Genomic DNA, 15774 nt, shown 5'->3' on the forward strand with positions numbered 1-15774 from the left:
ATCATCAGTTGTGGGTCGCAAATCTGGTACGCGACGCCGGTTAGCAGGAGGGCAAGTCCGGTGGTGAACGCGTACCAACACTAAACGTGTCGCCATACGGTTTGCCAGGACAAGGAGCTCTGAGCCCTAATGGTATAGCCCATGAGGCACATTCCGTATGGGGACGTAAACTCCTCGAACGGAGTGCTCATCAGCCAGGGGTCGCAAACCCATTATAAGGACTCGGGTACACAGGAGGGCAGGTTCCATTCTGAAAGCTCCACCCGATACCTTGAACGGTGCCGCTGTTACGGAGTTTCGACGTCGACGCTAAGCTTCTGGGTAGTCCTAAACTATCATACGAGTGAGCCGCGCGTTGTTTCTCCAGGCCTGTACAGCTGGTGGCTGCGCGAGTCGGCACATGGCTACACGAGAATTCTAGGGCGGCACTAGCTTCGAGTTTTCCCCGGCACGTAAAAAGTTGCAATCGCGTGTTGGCCAGAACAGGCGTACAGCATGAAGCTTCAGGCTCGCGTCTCGATCCCGCATTTAGCGGGACCTCGTGCACTACAGGTACCAAACAAAACGGAGAAAAGAAGTTCTTGTGCTGCAACACCGCTTGCATACTGGAGACTGGCACATCCCGACGACTGAAAGAAAAACTTCTGCCTAAGCAGGCAAAATGTAGCAGCTACCACGCTGCTGTCAGAATGCACCCCGGACGAACGAAACAAGCAAAGTCGGCTGGTGTCCCCATCACGGAGAAACGAAAGCTACCCTATAGCGGGACACTGTCTTCTTTTTGTGGCTGTTGAAGAAAATACTCCGGCTACACCTTCTGCTTGTTGCACTGGACCGGGTGCTAGAGCTGATGACAAAAACAAGACAACGATGACAAGAAAAATCTAGAAGCCGTGATACACGCAGCGCAGCTTTTGACGGCACTGCGTCTTTCCAAGTGATTCGTGTAAAGGTCGTGCATTCTGTCTGTCCAGTTGTCTCCCATCCAACAGGGTGAAGGGCGATTTCAACGCTGAGGTGGAGGACTACGATAGAAAGAACGGGGCACGCCCGGGTGTTTCTATGTCTTCTCCGGAGACGCTCTAGCTGCTCCGCTGCACGTGCGCAGCCGAATCGCGAGAGGCCACGGGTAGCTCCGCGAAGACACTCTGGTCAGCGGCGGGTCGGCTGAGTACCGCTGGCGAACTGGCCAGGTGACTAGTTTTTTCTTGGGCTCTCCGGCACGCGTTCTAACTATGGGCCGATCCACAGTCACGCAAGCCAGACTGCGACGATAAGTGCTTCTGGGCCGCTGAATCGCAGGAAAAGGACAGCCCGCGCGCTTCCTGAGAAAGAATCTTAGACTGTCTTTACTACCCGTGCCACCGACAAGAAACTTAGCACACAGCTCTCAAGGCGTACGTAAAGAAGCGATCACATTGATCGACACGCGGTCGGGACGTGCGCTGTCTGGTCGGGAGGCTAGAGCTTGTGCAAGTGCACGCGGCCTGCTAACACAACATACGAAACTGTAATTTCACAAACTGATCGGCCTGGGTTTAAAAGGCGGAACTCACAGAATGGGGTGCCAGCCGGCAAAGGCAACCGCCTTCGAGATTTCTTTGTTCTCGCCTGTTTCGATGCCAGCCGAACAAATCAAATCCTCTCACGCAGAAAACAAGAGAGCCGCCGCACCTGTCCCTCGTCACACCGCACCACAAAGCAGACAGCTGGGGGCAGCGACGAAGCGGCAGGCCTCAATTCTTGAGGGCTTTCAGCTGAAAACCTGAGAGCGGTTCACTTAATGCGGACATCGCAACAATGCGGCCTTCCTACCTGACCGAGTCCGGCAAAAAAGAAGGCGACCTCTTGCCACCCACCACTCTGCAGACCTTTGGCTAGGACTCCCCGTCTCCTGTCCTCTTTGTCGCCATCCGTTGTGCTCAACCTTCTCTCGGTCAGCAGCCATTCTGGTCCGCTAGGCCCACTGTTTAGAGTGTTCGGAAGTAATGCTTGCTGTGGGACGGGAAGTCAAGAAAAGAACTGATCTCGGGTATGTCATATCCCCTCGGTCCTACGCCAGGACTTGTTCTTGCTTCACTACGGAAGCAACGGTAGGGGGCCACAAGGCTCCCAAACACTCGGTGTGATCCTCTCAGTTGGCTTCTTGTCGCGCCCCAACGCCGGCACACCAGATGCTGCTGCCTCCTCTGTGTGCTGACACGCATTCGAAAGGCTAGAGAGAGGACGCCTATGCTGTCTGGGACGGGACCTGTCTCGTAGTGGCTCGTGCAGATGGAGCGTAACCTGCCGAGAGTATCGCACGCAATGGGTGCGCGAAGCGTACGAAGAAGCTGCCGACGAAGATGCACATAGAGGCAGGGGCGGAGACGGCGGCGAAGAAATGCAACTATAGTGAGTTCTGCGGGAGTTGAACGACGGAGCAGCGTGAAGGGAGGCTCCCACTGCAGTGCAACGCCAGCAAGCGGAAGAGGAGAGATGAGAAACTTTCTCCTGGTGACAGAAGGCACAGGTAGAGGCGAGGTCCGAGGAAGAACACGACAAACGACATCTCGGATTCAAATCGGGGGGCACTGGGTAGTAAGATCTGTTTCCCTTTCCTTCTCTGTCGGCCGTGAAAGCAATGAAACTAGAACGTGTACTCTTTCCTGCGATCGGCTCTCGCAGTGCGAAAGCTACACCTCCACTTCTCTCTTCCTTCCTCTCTCTATTGTGATTGTCATGCGTTTGCTTTCCCTCCCGTTTTTCTTCCTCACGTACTTGGGAATTTCTGGATCTCACCGGCCTTTCGTGCTTTTCGTAACATTCATTGCTGGCTCCGAAAAGAAGAGCTGTTGAACGACTAACATCTTGAGTGTTTGCACGAGCTGCAACAGATATGAGACTTCCTTCTTTACCGGAATACACCTGAGGTAACTCAAAGGCAACGCAGTTGCCACCTGAATCTGCTAGCAGTCTCACTGCATCGGATTGTCCACCCCGTCGCGTCAGAAAAGAACCAAAGTTGTTGAAGTAAACGTCACGACTGTGGCGGCCTCTAGCAGTGCTGTGAGCTGAATGTTTGGGAGTAGGAATAAACTTCCCTCCTACCAGCGGCGAAGATGCTTCGGGTATGTAACCCCGTGCGTTCTCGAGAGCCTCTCCCCTGTCGTCTTCTTCTCTCTTTGCTGCTCTAAACTGGCTCGCAGAATCCATATGAGCTGAGGCAGCATTCACGACAGGGCCTCCTCCTGAAACTAGCACCGCGTTCCCTTTTCTCAGCGCTTGTTCATCAGCACTTCCACTCTGCCAGTCTCCCGGTGACACCGGGTTGTCGTAGCGACTGCGGCACCACCATCCACTTGGACTTGTCGGCTTTACGTTTCTTTGACGTACGACTTCCTCTTTCTCCCTAGGAAAAGGCTCGGTGCCCCAGCTTCCTGACACCCCCTGCTGACGATCTTTTTCTGGAATGAAGATGGTTGCTGGCACCGGGCAACAAATGGGTGTGTGAGTGGCAATGAAAGGAGATAAAGAGGGACCTTGTGTTCTCATGTCGCAATACACACTGATCTCTCGCGTGCACGACGGGGGACCAAGCCTGTCCGCACGCACCGTACTGCGACGCGTCCGCGGTTCTCCTTGCACTCCGGCCTCCCGATTTGCGGCAGGAATCCGTCTTGCCCTCGCGCTTACTGTGCTTGGTTTTCTCAGACTGACGACGCTTTCTTGTTCTTTTCCCTCGTGGTTCCTGTCTCTCCGTAGCACAGTACCGTGTTTGAATGCGAACTCGCCAACAGGGTGCAGAGTATTGCCTAAAGCGTAATACTGGGTTCTGTAGCGTCTGTAACAATTGGTTGCACATCCAGGGCTGCTCTTCACTTCTATTGCGTTCATACGCTGCTCCTCTTCTTTCTCCGCGGCCAGTTCGTCCGGGGTACTCGTGTCCACTGATAGCCTTGCTGCCCTGTTTGTGTCCTGCACATCTTCATCTGTCCGACTTTCTAAGCTTTTGTCCGTTCTGTGCTGCACTTCCCAGTTCGTCACCGCGGCATTTCTTTCTTCTTCGCAACAGGGACTCGCCTGCAGTTCTCCGTTTTCGTTGCTTTCAGGAACACACTCCATGAGGGCACTGCAGTCTCCCGTTTCCTGTGGCTGTCCCGAACAAACGATACCCTCAGCCACGTTTGCGCGTTGGACTGGACTGAGTTCTTTTGCGCTTAGTTCCTCTCTCGAACGTATACTGCATGCGCGAAGGAGGCTTGTTGCAGCGATTGGAAGAGGAGATCTGCTTGGATATCGCGCTGATGGCAGACGGAAAACAGGCGATGATTCAACCGGTGAAAGTGGTCCGAACGAAGAGGGAAAAAATGACCAGTCTCCACTCAAGCTGCAGGCCCGAAAAGGCGAGCCATCTAAAGAGCGCAAACTGACACCGCGCCCTGTGTACCAGACAGCATCGCCATTCCTCGATCTCCGAATAGTCGTGGTGGAGACACTAGAGGGCGTGTCGGTGCCTGCTCGTGTCGAAGGTGGCTCAGTCAGAATCCAGATTTCACTGTCTTCCTTCCACTCGGTCTTCACTTTCATTAAGCCAGACGAGCCGTCTCCTAGAATCAAAGACACTCGAGGCGATAATACAGTTGCGTCTGGAATGTGCAGCAACTCACGATTATTCGAAGCCATCACAGGGAAACATGTATGCCCTTCAGGTGCTAGTACAACTTCAGACTCGACCTTGAAGCACTGTCTCCCGTTCTCTGGCATCTCCAGTATTCTCGCGTGTTCATCAATATTCGTCTCGGCTTCAGGCGCTTCCTCAATTAGTCCTTTGTTAACGGAATAACTGTGAGGAACGTGGGCGATTCCCGAGAGCACTACTACCTCTTGCCGCTGCTCGTCATACGGCAGGTTTGCCGCTAGTCTTACTCTCTCTTCCTCAATTTGTCTTTGCCGGGTCTTTTCTTCCCGCCCTGTCTCTCCACTCGCTGACTTCGTTTTGTTCAATTCATTCGTCCTTTGCTTTCCAGCGGTTTCTACTAGACACTTACTTTCTTTCACAGAATCCTCTACCCCGCTCACATCCTCACAATCCTGCTGCCCTCCGTGGCCCTCTTGGGGGTGTCCCAAATCATTCTTTCCGGCCAATAGAAGCTTCTCTCGGACGCACTCTGGGAGTGTGAAGAACTTAGTTACTTCTTCAGGGTACACCTGGATTGCCCTACATACTCGATCCAGCATACTTTTGTTTCTCAGGCCCTCCCGGACATCGTCACAGTCCGATATCTGTAGGAGGACATTCAGAACTGCTTCCAGTTCTCTATCATCCGGGCTTCCAAAAAATGGCTTCAACAGCAGTCCGTTGGCAAGCTGGGCGGCGAACGAGACAGGACTGTTGTCGAGCAGCAAACAGCGAGAAAGAGAACGCATCGGGGCTGCGTACCTCAAGTCCTTCACGTAGAAAATCTCCTCCTCCTCTTCGTGCTCTTCCAGAGATACGGTGGCCTCCTCCACTCCTTCATTTTCATCGAGGCTTGCAAGCGAACTGCCTTCGACGACCAGGGGATGATTGTTGGGGGAAACAGATACTGTCTCTCCAGTCTCTTGCAAAGGACGGAGAGGAGCCGTGATACACAGGAGGTGGGAGGAAGCGTTCGTAAGCACAGTGGGTGTTAGATCCTCTCTCACTCCCTCTCCCTCTGCAAGTCCTTCACAGCTCGCGGATGTAGTACACTCATAACTTGGCGAATACTTGGGAACCTGTTCCTTGGAAGAACGGACCCATTTGTATGTAGCGTGCATTTGCTCGCCTTTGCTTTCAGGGACTACAGAACGTAATTCCAGGGAGCAGGCGGCTCGGCTTTCCTGGTTTGTTTTCCGCTTGGCCGTGGAACAGTGGTGTCGGTACAAGCGCGCTGCAAATAACTTCTTGCCTTCACTTTCACTACACACACACCCTCTCTTCATTCGTTTGTTCTCAATGCTGTCCAAAATTGGATCGGCATACTGCGGTAGAGCAGCCGTGTATGCGACCAGCTCGAACCTACTTGTCTCAGCCAGTTTGTCCAGGAACGTGAATAGAAAAGGACGGTAATATACGTGAAGCACGGCCGACGGCGGTGAACCGCCGTGGCCTGCACCACAGAAAGGCCCGGCGGGATCTAGGAGTTCCGCCTCCTCTTGCAGAACGAATGAGATGTCAGGTTCGACATCTGGATCAGGATAGGGAGTCACGTGAACAAGCGTTTCGTCGATGTCGAGAAAGAGAGTCCATTTCTCCTGAGGCGGCGAAGATAGCTCAGTCGTAGCCTCTCCCGGCGTATAGAGCCTGCACGACCCGGACAGCGAAACAGCTTACACCGCGAATGCGCACACCCGGAAACGGGATAGGCAAGCAGTGCATACCTCGGAAGATAGCAGAGCAGTCTTTTGCGACACACTATTCTTCGCACAAACACATAGGCAGCGGGACTTGCCGATCCATTCTGGCCCGTGAAACCTCGTGGACTTGCAGCCACAAACAAAAACAAGAAACATCAGAAATCATGTGCCGGACATTGTGTCATCAGAACATAAGAGACTGTATTTCAGTACAGAAGAGAAAACAAAACAAAGAGAAGCGACTTGGAAAACCAAGAGCGGACAGACTAGACGTGATCACGTCACGCCGGGCCATAGTTCTAGTATTCGGCTCCTGCGAAAGAAACACACATGGCCCGAAGTGCTGAGCCAGTAGAGGGACGGGCGATAGCTCGAGTCGAAGACTTGTCACACCTCAAGCACGCACGATTCCTGGCATTAGGGGTACTGGCGGAATTCTCGATCCGAAGCGTTGAACATACCCCCGGAAGCACACGGGCACTCTGCAGAGGCATGCGTGCACAGTTTTTCGTGGAACATTGCACAGGAAGACTAAAAAGAACGAGCTTTTTCCTTGCACATGACTCGTATTTGCTATCGCAAATACTGAGAGACAAGGGTGCGAACTCGGTCCCCCCTCCTCGTGCGCACTGTCAGCGCAGTGTCGCCAGAAAGACGGCAACGTAAGGGATCCTTACTCTGTTTCCTGTGCCTCGATGACGTCGGAGAGCGCTTGAAGATTCACTAACACTTCCTCGGTTGTCATCCAGTCTGCAAGGCTTTCACCACCCGGTTGAGCAAATCGGGTTTCAGCCGAAGGCGTCTCCATTTTGTCTCTTCTCTGCTTCTGTGTCAGTGGTGTCTGTTCCTCTCCGATCCCTGCCTTTTGGTCTACAAGTGGAAAACAATGACGCAGGGTTATCGTATCGAAAGGGAAACAAGTCCGGCCGTGGAGGCCTTCTCCGCGGAAGGAGAGAAAAGTCGGCAAACGGAAGGCCACGATTCTTAGGCTGGACACGCGGGGCTGCTTAATGTGTGCAGCCGACGCTTGGGACGGATGGGCTCCGGGGGTGAGCAAGGACTGCCCTGTGTAGTGTTTCGTCAAGTGCACAAAGAGTCACGTGCCAGCCACGCTCTGGGGGGAGTTTGGTGAAAACTGGCCAGACCCACGAGTGGTGCTGTTGCTTTCATGCCAACCCTAGCGATTCCCGGGGTCTGGAGAGCTCACCCTCAGGCGCAGCTGTAGGTGCCTGCTGTCCATTGAGACAAGATAACAGGGTCTCAGGAACAAAGCCAGCAAGAAAAGCGGCAACAAGAAAACCTGACTTGGTGCCTATTGAACACCCAAGCATTTTGAGTCGGGAGGCCAGAGGAAAAAGCTCTGTCTGCTGGGTAGCTCAGTCGGCGGTCACCAGACGCTAGAGCACGCAAGGCACGGGTATCTAGCGGGCTCCGACAAAACCTCAGCAATAGGCACTACTCCTTGGTCCTAGGACACCCTCAGAGACGTGACAAGGCCGACAAAGAGTAACACGTGAGCCGTCTGCACACAATTGCCAGGCGTTCAATCCAAGATTGCCGTCCCCTGCGAGAGCGACAGGCGCTCAATGAAAAAAGCCTCAGCTCAGGGGGGACAACCTCACTAGACAACGCTACACAAATCCTGGAGGCTGTCGCAGACAGAACCACGGGCGCGAAGACACCTCCGAGTACACGATCAACTCCGACAGAAGACAGCTCGGTGCTGGCATCCGATCGGTGACGCTCGGCGCGCCTCAAAGAACCTGTGTTCACACCGCAGGTGCGCTGCCCTCGGTAGATGCCCAGTTATACTCCATGTACTTCAGCGTTTGCAGCAAAGCGTACTCCGGGTGAACTCTCGCCGACAGGGACAAAAAAAGGCAGAATGTGCACCGGTTTTCACATCCTCGAGTAGCTGGGGGCGTACAGCCTCAAACTGCGGCCGTCGAACCTGACAACCCAAAACAATGTCAGGGAACGGAGAGCCGGTGGTAGACCGAACAACTCTGGCGAGAACGAACAAGAGTTACGGCTAGTGTGCCAGAGAAGGAAGGGGGACGAACAGAGAGACTCCGGGACGGCAAAAAGAAAGTCGAGTGCCGGCTGTCTCCTGCAGGGGGGTCGCTCGCATTCGGCCTCTCCTTCGCAAAGATCCTGACGAGCCCTCTTCGTCCTCTCCGAGCAGAAACAGGGACTTATACTATTTGAAGACGCATAAGTCCAGGCTAACTAAATGAAGTTGGAGCGGGTAACGTGCGGAAGAAAAATGTCTCTCTCCCTGTCCCCTCGACTCAGCATGCTGCAGCGACCCGCACACTGGCGTTTGCACCGCTCGACCGCTGCTTCTATTCCTAGGTGTTTCCAGATGGCAGGAAAGCGCGGCCACAGTGGCTGCTGGCCAGTGTGCGGGGGGTGATCGAAAATTACGAATGACTAACGCGATGAAACGATGCTGTAGAGCGCATGGTTCCGGGCGTTGAAAAGTGTTTCCTCTGATCTATACTTTGCTATCAACTCCGGCGGCCCGTTCTCGAGGCCGTTAGACCCCCCTACTGCGATGCCCACGGCGGGTGCAGCCGAGCCATTGCCGGCGCCTGCGAGAAATGACCATTTACAGCAGGCAACGTAACAACAGTGTACGAGCTCTCCAAGCGAGCTCGGCCCGCTTGCTTCAACATGTGGAAGCTTGGTTTCAGTGCGAGACACGTGTGAGTGCACACGCGTCACTGGACGATGCGTTCAGCTGGAAACGCGTGTCGTTGCACAGCCTTTTGCAGTGCTGCTCTCAGTGTGGCACGAAAGAGCAGACAGGTGACAGCCACTCGGGCCGGCGAGCACATCAACCACACTCGTATCGTTTCCGTTGTCCTTCTTCGCGTCTGACAACGGACACGTGGGTTTCTGATCAGTGCGCCCACTGCGCTCGCACAGCGAGCCGCTACTGTGAAACTTTAGCAAAACTCACCCACTACATGCATTTGTCAGTTGTGCGTGCGCGCGAGGGGCCGGGCAACAGGGGCACATGTATTCGGTTGACCAATGCCAGCACTAGTCAGTAACGACGGACAGAAGGGCGGCCAGGCCACGGTGTCGGCGTGAACCCTACCAAGGTGCGATTTTGCGAGCAGCTCAGGAAACTCGTACCCGCGGGTAACAGCCTGCTGTCCTCCTGACTCTCCGAGTTACTTCGGCCAGCTGCCACGGCTGCCCAGAGGCGGTTGCGTGCCGGGTTTTGATTGTCGGTCCGTCAGTCGAATTCCCTTCCACCGCTTATTCAGCGCCCTAGCAAGAAATGTGGAATGCTGAGCACGACGCGCGCCAGAGATACACGGTCAACGCTGGAAGGCCTGACCTTTGGGTCCGCGTATGAACGGCGTATGCAGGTGATTCGCATGCACGGGGAGGTGGGAGTTCAGTTCGTTTTTTGAGGCGCGAGAAAGACAACTTACATGTCTGGTCGTGCCGTGGACCCGCGGCGTCGCAGTTTTTTCATGATGCCCGTCGGCGACGCTCGTCGTTGGGGTGCCGAATGAAACCCAGCTGGCTGTCGGCGACCTTCCCCGGAGTCCGGAGGTAGATTGTGCCTTCGTGTAGGGAGTTGTGCGGTGAGAGCCGCCAGCTTTCTCGCGTGTATCGGCATGGTGACAAGTCTCTTCACGACGTAGGGGATTTTCACTTCTCTCCGGGTTCCGTGTGCTACAAGCTTCTGCTGTTTCAGACTGACAGACTCAACCACGAAGTTGCTCCGTCAGCAGTCTGACTCAGGTACCGTGTACCTGTCGTCTTCTTTGTTTCTCTTTTCCCGCCTTTGTGAATGGAGGACACATCTTAGCCTCTTGCCAAGTCACGTTTCTATTCCGGTGTGCTGCCATTTTCCTGCGGGGATCCGTTCTCAGTCGTCAACAGCATGGAGTACGAGGCTTACCTGTTCTCCAATATCGCTGGTGAGTTTTACGTTTGCTTCATGGCACTTTTGCCTTACCCTGGCTCTCTAATTAGGACGGGGTTCTGGGGAAACCTGTAGAGCTCCGTCTTCGTGTCCGCCCCCTGGGACCCAAGAACTGGTTCACAGCTCTGCGGAAGCTGTCCTTGCTGCAGGTCGTGAGCACTATACTCGACGTTGGTTGGCCGATGAAATTCACATCACACTGTTGATCGTGAGGGCCACTAGCAGATCGCAGAAAACAGTGTTGTGGAGGATTTTCTGTATTCCTTAGTTAGAGTCAATTTCATCAACAGCATCTCCATACGTGTATTCTCCGCACGCACTCGTTGTGCAGGCTGCATGGCGCGCGGCTTTCAGTACTAAAGGTAACTCCTGAGGCTTTGTTTTCGTTGTTCGGAGGGAGCAGCGTTAAGGAAACCAAAGGTACCGGTCACGCCGTTATCTCCGGTTGCCTTAGTCTGCGTGCGTGGCCAACAGAGCAAAGCTGGCAAAGCATTCTCTGCTGCTTCTCCCCGTTTATGCTCAACACCCTGTGCCTGAGTCAGTAGGGATTCTCGTCCGTCTACTGTGTTCGCCGTCGGCGCCCACTGTTTTCTTTTTTGCTGTCTCGTTCGCTGAAGGTCCCCACTTGTAAGAGACAGCTTTGTTTCTGCGTGTGCCTGAGTTCTGTCCCTGCTCAGGGTGTCTGGCGCTGTTGCTCGTGTTCATCTTCCACTACGTAGCAGAGCAGAGGCCACCTTTAGGAGACGAAACAGCGTTGGAGGAGGAGTGAGTGAAATAGCAACTCGCCTTGGACCTGCATGGTAAATGGTCTGAACACCCTGGATAGAGTTGGACCTTCCTCCGTGTTTTATCTGTAATTGTCTAGTTCTCCGTTTATTTGCTCTGGAGGGGGCACGACGGGCTCTGAAAATCCCGCGCTCTCTGTTACCATCATCTAAAACCTCGGACAGTTTATGTACCCGTTTGAAAACGAGAAGGCCTGTGGTGAAAGGACACAGGGTCTCGCAGGTACTCTAACCATTCTCGCTTGTCAACATGTCGGCGTACGACGCGGTCATAGGGGGCTCTCTTAAGCTTAAGCGGAAGAGCCTGCCTTCGAATTCTAAAAAGAAAAAGAAAAAGGTGAAGCGCGAGGAAACCTCAGAAGTAAAGCAAGAGCTTGGCCAGGTGGACGCACAAGAGAAAAAGGAGGAAGAAACAGAGGAGAAATCACCCGACGAAGAAGAGAAACTCGTCCAGAATCTCGACGGCGGTAAGCCAACAGTATCAACCTGTGGAGGTTGAATGTCTCGTCTTCAGTCGAAGTTTCGCGTAGCCTCTGGTTCAAAAAAGAACGTCCAGTTTCCTGTCCGCCCGGCAAACAAGCCACGTCCACATAGATAGTAGAAAGCTTTTTGGAGACGGCGTCCTCCTTGTTGCCAGAAGCCGAATGAGCGTTGTGCACGAGAGAGAGACGCCGAGGACAGTTGGGGTGGCGTTGATACACAGAACAACTGTGTCGCTGCGCACTGCATGTGCGCATGATTTCTAGTTACGGCTTCACATGTACACCACGGAAGTGAAGGTTACAACCACACACGTATGCGTTCCAGTCGCACCCGTGTGCAGATACGTGGCCGTATACTTGACTACAATCGTGGATCGCCACGTTGCGTTAAAAGGGTGCCTCCTCTCGGGCAGAAGTGTTTGTGACAGCTTCCGTGTGCTCGGGAAAGTGGTCTATGCGGCCCAGTTTCAAGAGTGTATCTGCTAATAGCATATAAACGCTCCGACCGGCATTTTGGGTGCGTTTTCGACGGGGAACCGGACCTAAATTTAAGGGTGAAGCCGGAAGACAGAATCCTTTCCAAGCGATAGCGCGGTGCTGTTGTGATGATCTCTTGGTGGAAGTACGTGTCATTTGGACCAGAGTGAGAGTGGAGAGGCCAAGTGTTTAGGGTAGGGCCTGTGAGTTCATGCTTTCTCGTTTTCCAGCACCTAGTAGAGACAGCCGCCGCTTCCTCCCTGCCTGTGCGTTTCCAGTGGACGAAGACTTGCTTCTTCTAGAAGAGGAGCAAGATCCAAAGTGGACTCCCGCCGAGAAAGCTTTCCAGCTTGCACGGAAGAAGCGCGAGAAGGAGCGTGTCAATGAGCGTCTCAAATTCACACACAGGCAAAGGATGGAAAAGCTCAATGCGCATTTGGCTTCTCTCTCCGAACGTAAGACCTCATACGCTTCTCTCGCGAGCGAACCTGTTCACTGACGCGTTGGTGGGCAATGTGTGAACAAATGGAGAGACAGCAAGTCGCGCCTAGTCCTGCATGCAAAGGTGTTCGCATCGTAAGTTCTGTTCCTGTCTAGTATCTAGGATGAGGAGACTCTTGGCACGTGTTTGGCCACGCATATAGCGCGGGACCAGCCGCCTCGTATAGTTGATGGGTTTTGAACCTCACATTGCCGGCTGATACGCGCACGTAGCGATATGAAAGGCCTAGCCCGTTTGAAGAGCCGGGGCCTATGCAATGTAGTCGACATGACATTCCGAAGAGTGTTTTCCTTTCCCGGTGTTAGGAACGGCCTGTGGCCGGCTGTATCAAGTTCGGTGCGGGGGGAGCGCAACTCTCTCGCTACAGTCTGTGGGAAGATCTTGACTCGTGCTGAATGCATGGTTCTGTAGAGGGATAGATGCACTCGCCAGATCTCTCGAGCTTGGAGGCTGAAAGCTTCTGCGGAGCGGCCGCGCTGTTCCTCCGCCAGGCACAGTCAAGAAAAAACAATGAGGTTGGTGTTTGCGGTAGCACGTTTCACTTCACATGTCACATAAGGAAGAAGGTGTGGGACAGAACCAGTGGTGTCGTGCTTTGCTTTTGTGTTTGTCCTTTCAGACTTCGATCAGCCTCGCGTCGGGCCAGGATAGAGGCTGATGGTGAAAGCTTTTCTGACGCGTCTCCTTCCTGCAAGGGCATCTTTACTCTTCTCAGAAGACCACCTCTTCAGAGGCTAGGGATCTGGTACCGAAAAAACTGGCGGCGTTAATGTCTGCACACTGATATAACGTCCCCCTTTCTGTCAACAGGCGGATCCCCGAGTAGCTGCCTACCTTTTGTACTGGCACACTCGTCAGGGCGCCTTCTTCTGTGACGGTGTAGACTTTTTTCTTCCTAGCACATGTGAGAGCATGTTTACGATGAGGATGCTTGAGGAACCTGTGTTAGCAAAATGAAGAGAGGTGTCGATTATCCCTAGCTACCAGAACACGGGAGTCCTTCACGCCGGCAGTTGTGGAAGAAAAGACAGCGGCAAGACCACAGTCTTTTCAGTGCTGACGTTGTGGGGACGGCGGTGTTTGCTGGTGTCAGGTGTGACATGCTATCTCCTGAAGAGAGTCAGGCATCGTCGAGGGACCGCGTTCTTATGACCGTCTACTCAGGCTTGACTTCCGGGCTTCGGCCGCCACACAAACTGTTCACTCTTCGAGCGATTTGGGACTTCGGCTCAATCTAAGCTGTACCAAGGCTTGCACGTCTTGGGTCTTGGCTGAGTGGGTGGTCGGTGCTTTACTGTGAAATGTTGGATCGCGCCAGTCCCGACACAACACAGCCACGATGGCTGCAGACTCATGAGGTGTTTGGTCCGCTGCAAGCGCTTGGGATCGGCCTGGACTCGTAAGACAGCCCACTCGCACGTGAGTTGTTATGACGGGAGGGCGACAAGTGAGGTGGGACGCGACGAGTCGCTTGTGTCAGTGCGTGCGAGCACCAAATCGACAGTGCCGACAGGTATCTAGCCTGTCTTCTTTCGGACCGCGAGCTCGCGCGAATCTCTACTGCCGTTCTCCCTTCTTAGCTTGCACACAGCTGTGCTTCTGGCCATGTTTGAGCCTGTCAGGTGTCCGGCTCAAGCGGCGGGACAATAACCACACCTACAGACAAGAAACGGCGATACGTGAGTCTCTTCTCATCAGAGTGCGGCGACAGCGTTGCAGCGGAGGCTGTCTGTCTGCAGACAGTACTGACGGACTCCTGCTTTTTTCTTCAGGCCGCGCACATTTGGTGTACGATGCTGTGGGTGCCGGTACTTGTAGGGGCATCCGCTGTCTGGTAATTATCTTGGGCCGTTCTGCACAGCTGGCTTGGACGGCCGTGCGCCGAACGGCGTCCGGTTCGGGTCGCCGGGCCGTGCCCTGCGGCGGTGACCAACACGCCGCCTGCTTCGTCAGGTTGAGGGCCCCGCACGGCGGGTAGCGCGCGCGACAAACGCGGCGGTCACACTGACTCTACAGCAGCAAGACCAGGTCAAGTGGTGGTAACACTATTTTCGTCACCATATTTTTTTGCTGCCATTTGCTGTGGTTGTGGCTTGCCACAGCACGGGCGGTGCTATTACTGTCCGGCGCATCACAGTAGTCCCAACGGGGGGCTGGTGTCACGCGAAGGTAGAACCTACGTCTTTTACACTAACATGCTAGCAGAGCGTTCCCCTAAGGTTTACTGCCGCTGACCAAACCACAGGGTAGTGCAGCGCGACACCTAGGTGTGACCAAATCACACCGGGAGTTACTCCCCCTCGAGGGAGAGAGAGCTACACCGACTACTTCGTGCCTTCCCTGAATGTCAGGGTATGTGGCGTCGCCTCGCTACTACATATAGTCAGTCGTGGCTATGATGCCGGCGCCCCGACCGTTCCCTCTCACACACTTAAGTCTTTGAGGTTCGGTAAGACTTTCAAGTTAACGATTCACCGTTTCGTTGAAACACAAATAGGGCACTCGTACACTGGTAAGTCGATAACATCACACCAGGCTTAGTCACTCCCATGGGTATGCCACTCACACAGTTCATCATTTCTCTCCTCCCACAACACAGAAATCTGTGTATCCGTGCGCGCTTGTCCCTTGTCGGCTACGCCCGTCTTCGCTACACACAAAATCACGTCTGGACCGTACGCTTCAACAACGGGGAACTTCCAGCAATGATCAGCAACGCCTCCCCGCGTACGCCCTCGCCTTCCTGTTCCTGCAGAAAAAAGCGGTGAAAGGAAAAGAGAACCCCCACTCCATCACAAAGAACAAGGAGAGCCCGGTGGCCGGTACCCTCCGGTACAAGGACCGGGTTGAAGGAAGGAAAAGGGAAGGGAAGAAGAAAATCAAACGGAACCCACTCCTGGGTGGGGAAGGGAGCGAAGAGAGAGGAAAAAGAAAATAACTGCTCTCCTCCCATGATTTTTTCGCCTCTCTTCTTTCCTTTGTCTCTCCTCCTTCCCTGTCGTCAGTTGCGGGGAATAGAAAAAGGTCCCATGTCTCTTACTCCTCTTTTTGCACTCTCCGTCTGCTTCCTGGTGTCCTCTGCACCCTAAGCAGACTGTCCTCCTCTCCCACAACCCGCGGGGTGTTTCCTCCGGTAGGGGCCATGGCGCGGTCCCGCGTGTGTGTGTGTGCAGCTAGGTGGTCAAGAACTTCCTGACACTCCTTCCCCCCTGGACGAAA

At 54.1% G+C, this 15774-nt stretch overlaps 3 protein-coding genes across 3 annotated transcripts; 2 read left to right on the top strand and 1 right to left on the bottom strand.

Moving 5' to 3' along the window:
* Window positions 1-395: 395 nt before the first annotated feature.
* CSUI_000261 (nli interacting factor family phosphatase) lies at window positions 396-9488 on the bottom strand. Its single transcript, XM_068060495.1, has 3 exons — window positions 7038-9488; window positions 1557-6307; window positions 396-847 (listed from the first exon to the last, which is right to left on the bottom strand). The coding sequence occupies exons 1-2, from the start codon at window positions 7166-7168 to the stop codon at window positions 2080-2082; spliced, it is 4359 nt and encodes a 1452-aa protein (XP_067927531.1). The 5' UTR covers window positions 7169-9488; the 3' UTR covers window positions 396-847; window positions 1557-2079.
* Window positions 9412-14344, top strand: CSUI_000262 (ribophorin related protein). Its single transcript, XM_068060496.1, has 4 exons — window positions 9412-10304; window positions 10987-11561; window positions 12332-12508; window positions 13175-14344. Exons 2-4 carry the CDS (start codon window positions 11345-11347, stop codon window positions 13204-13206), a joined length of 426 nt encoding a protein of 141 aa, XP_067927532.1. The 5' UTR covers window positions 9412-10304; window positions 10987-11344; the 3' UTR covers window positions 13207-14344.
* Window positions 14345-15033: 689 nt separating this feature from the next.
* On the top strand, window positions 15034-15764 carry CSUI_000263 (uncharacterized protein). Its single transcript, XM_068060497.1, has one exon. The coding sequence runs from the start codon at window positions 15507-15509 to the stop codon at window positions 15642-15644; it is 138 nt and encodes a 45-aa protein (XP_067927533.1). The 5' UTR covers window positions 15034-15506; the 3' UTR covers window positions 15645-15764.
* Window positions 15765-15774: the final 10 nt, after the last annotated feature.

Source organism: Cystoisospora suis (genome assembly GCF_002600585.1).
Source record: "Cystoisospora suis strain Wien I chromosome Unknown contig_112, whole genome shotgun sequence".
In the NCBI taxonomy this organism is placed as follows: Eukaryota; Apicomplexa; class Conoidasida; order Eucoccidiorida; family Sarcocystidae; genus Cystoisospora; species Cystoisospora suis.

Bases quoted from the DNA above. Each gene is read 5' to 3' on its own strand.
- CSUI_000261 (XM_068060495.1), bottom strand. From the start codon at position 7,168: ATGGAGACGCCTTCGGCTGAAACCCGATTTGCTCAACCGGGTGGTGAA. The intron at 6,308-7,037 runs GTAAGGATCCCT...CGGGTCGTGCAG, and splicing joins ATCGAGGCACAGGAAACAGA to GCTCTATACGCCGGGAGAGG.
- CSUI_000262 (XM_068060496.1), top strand. From the start codon at position 11,345: ATGTCGGCGTACGACGCGGTCATAGGGGGCTCTCTTAAGCTTAAGCGG. The intron at 11,562-12,331 runs GTAAGCCAACAG...GTGCGTTTCCAG, and splicing joins CGTCCAGAATCTCGACGGCG to TGGACGAAGACTTGCTTCTT. The intron at 12,509-13,174 runs GTAAGACCTCAT...TTGTCCTTTCAG, and splicing joins TTTGGCTTCTCTCTCCGAAC to ACTTCGATCAGCCTCGCGTC.
- CSUI_000263 (XM_068060497.1), top strand. From the start codon at position 15,507: ATGATTTTTTCGCCTCTCTTCTTTCCTTTGTCTCTCCTCCTTCCCTGT.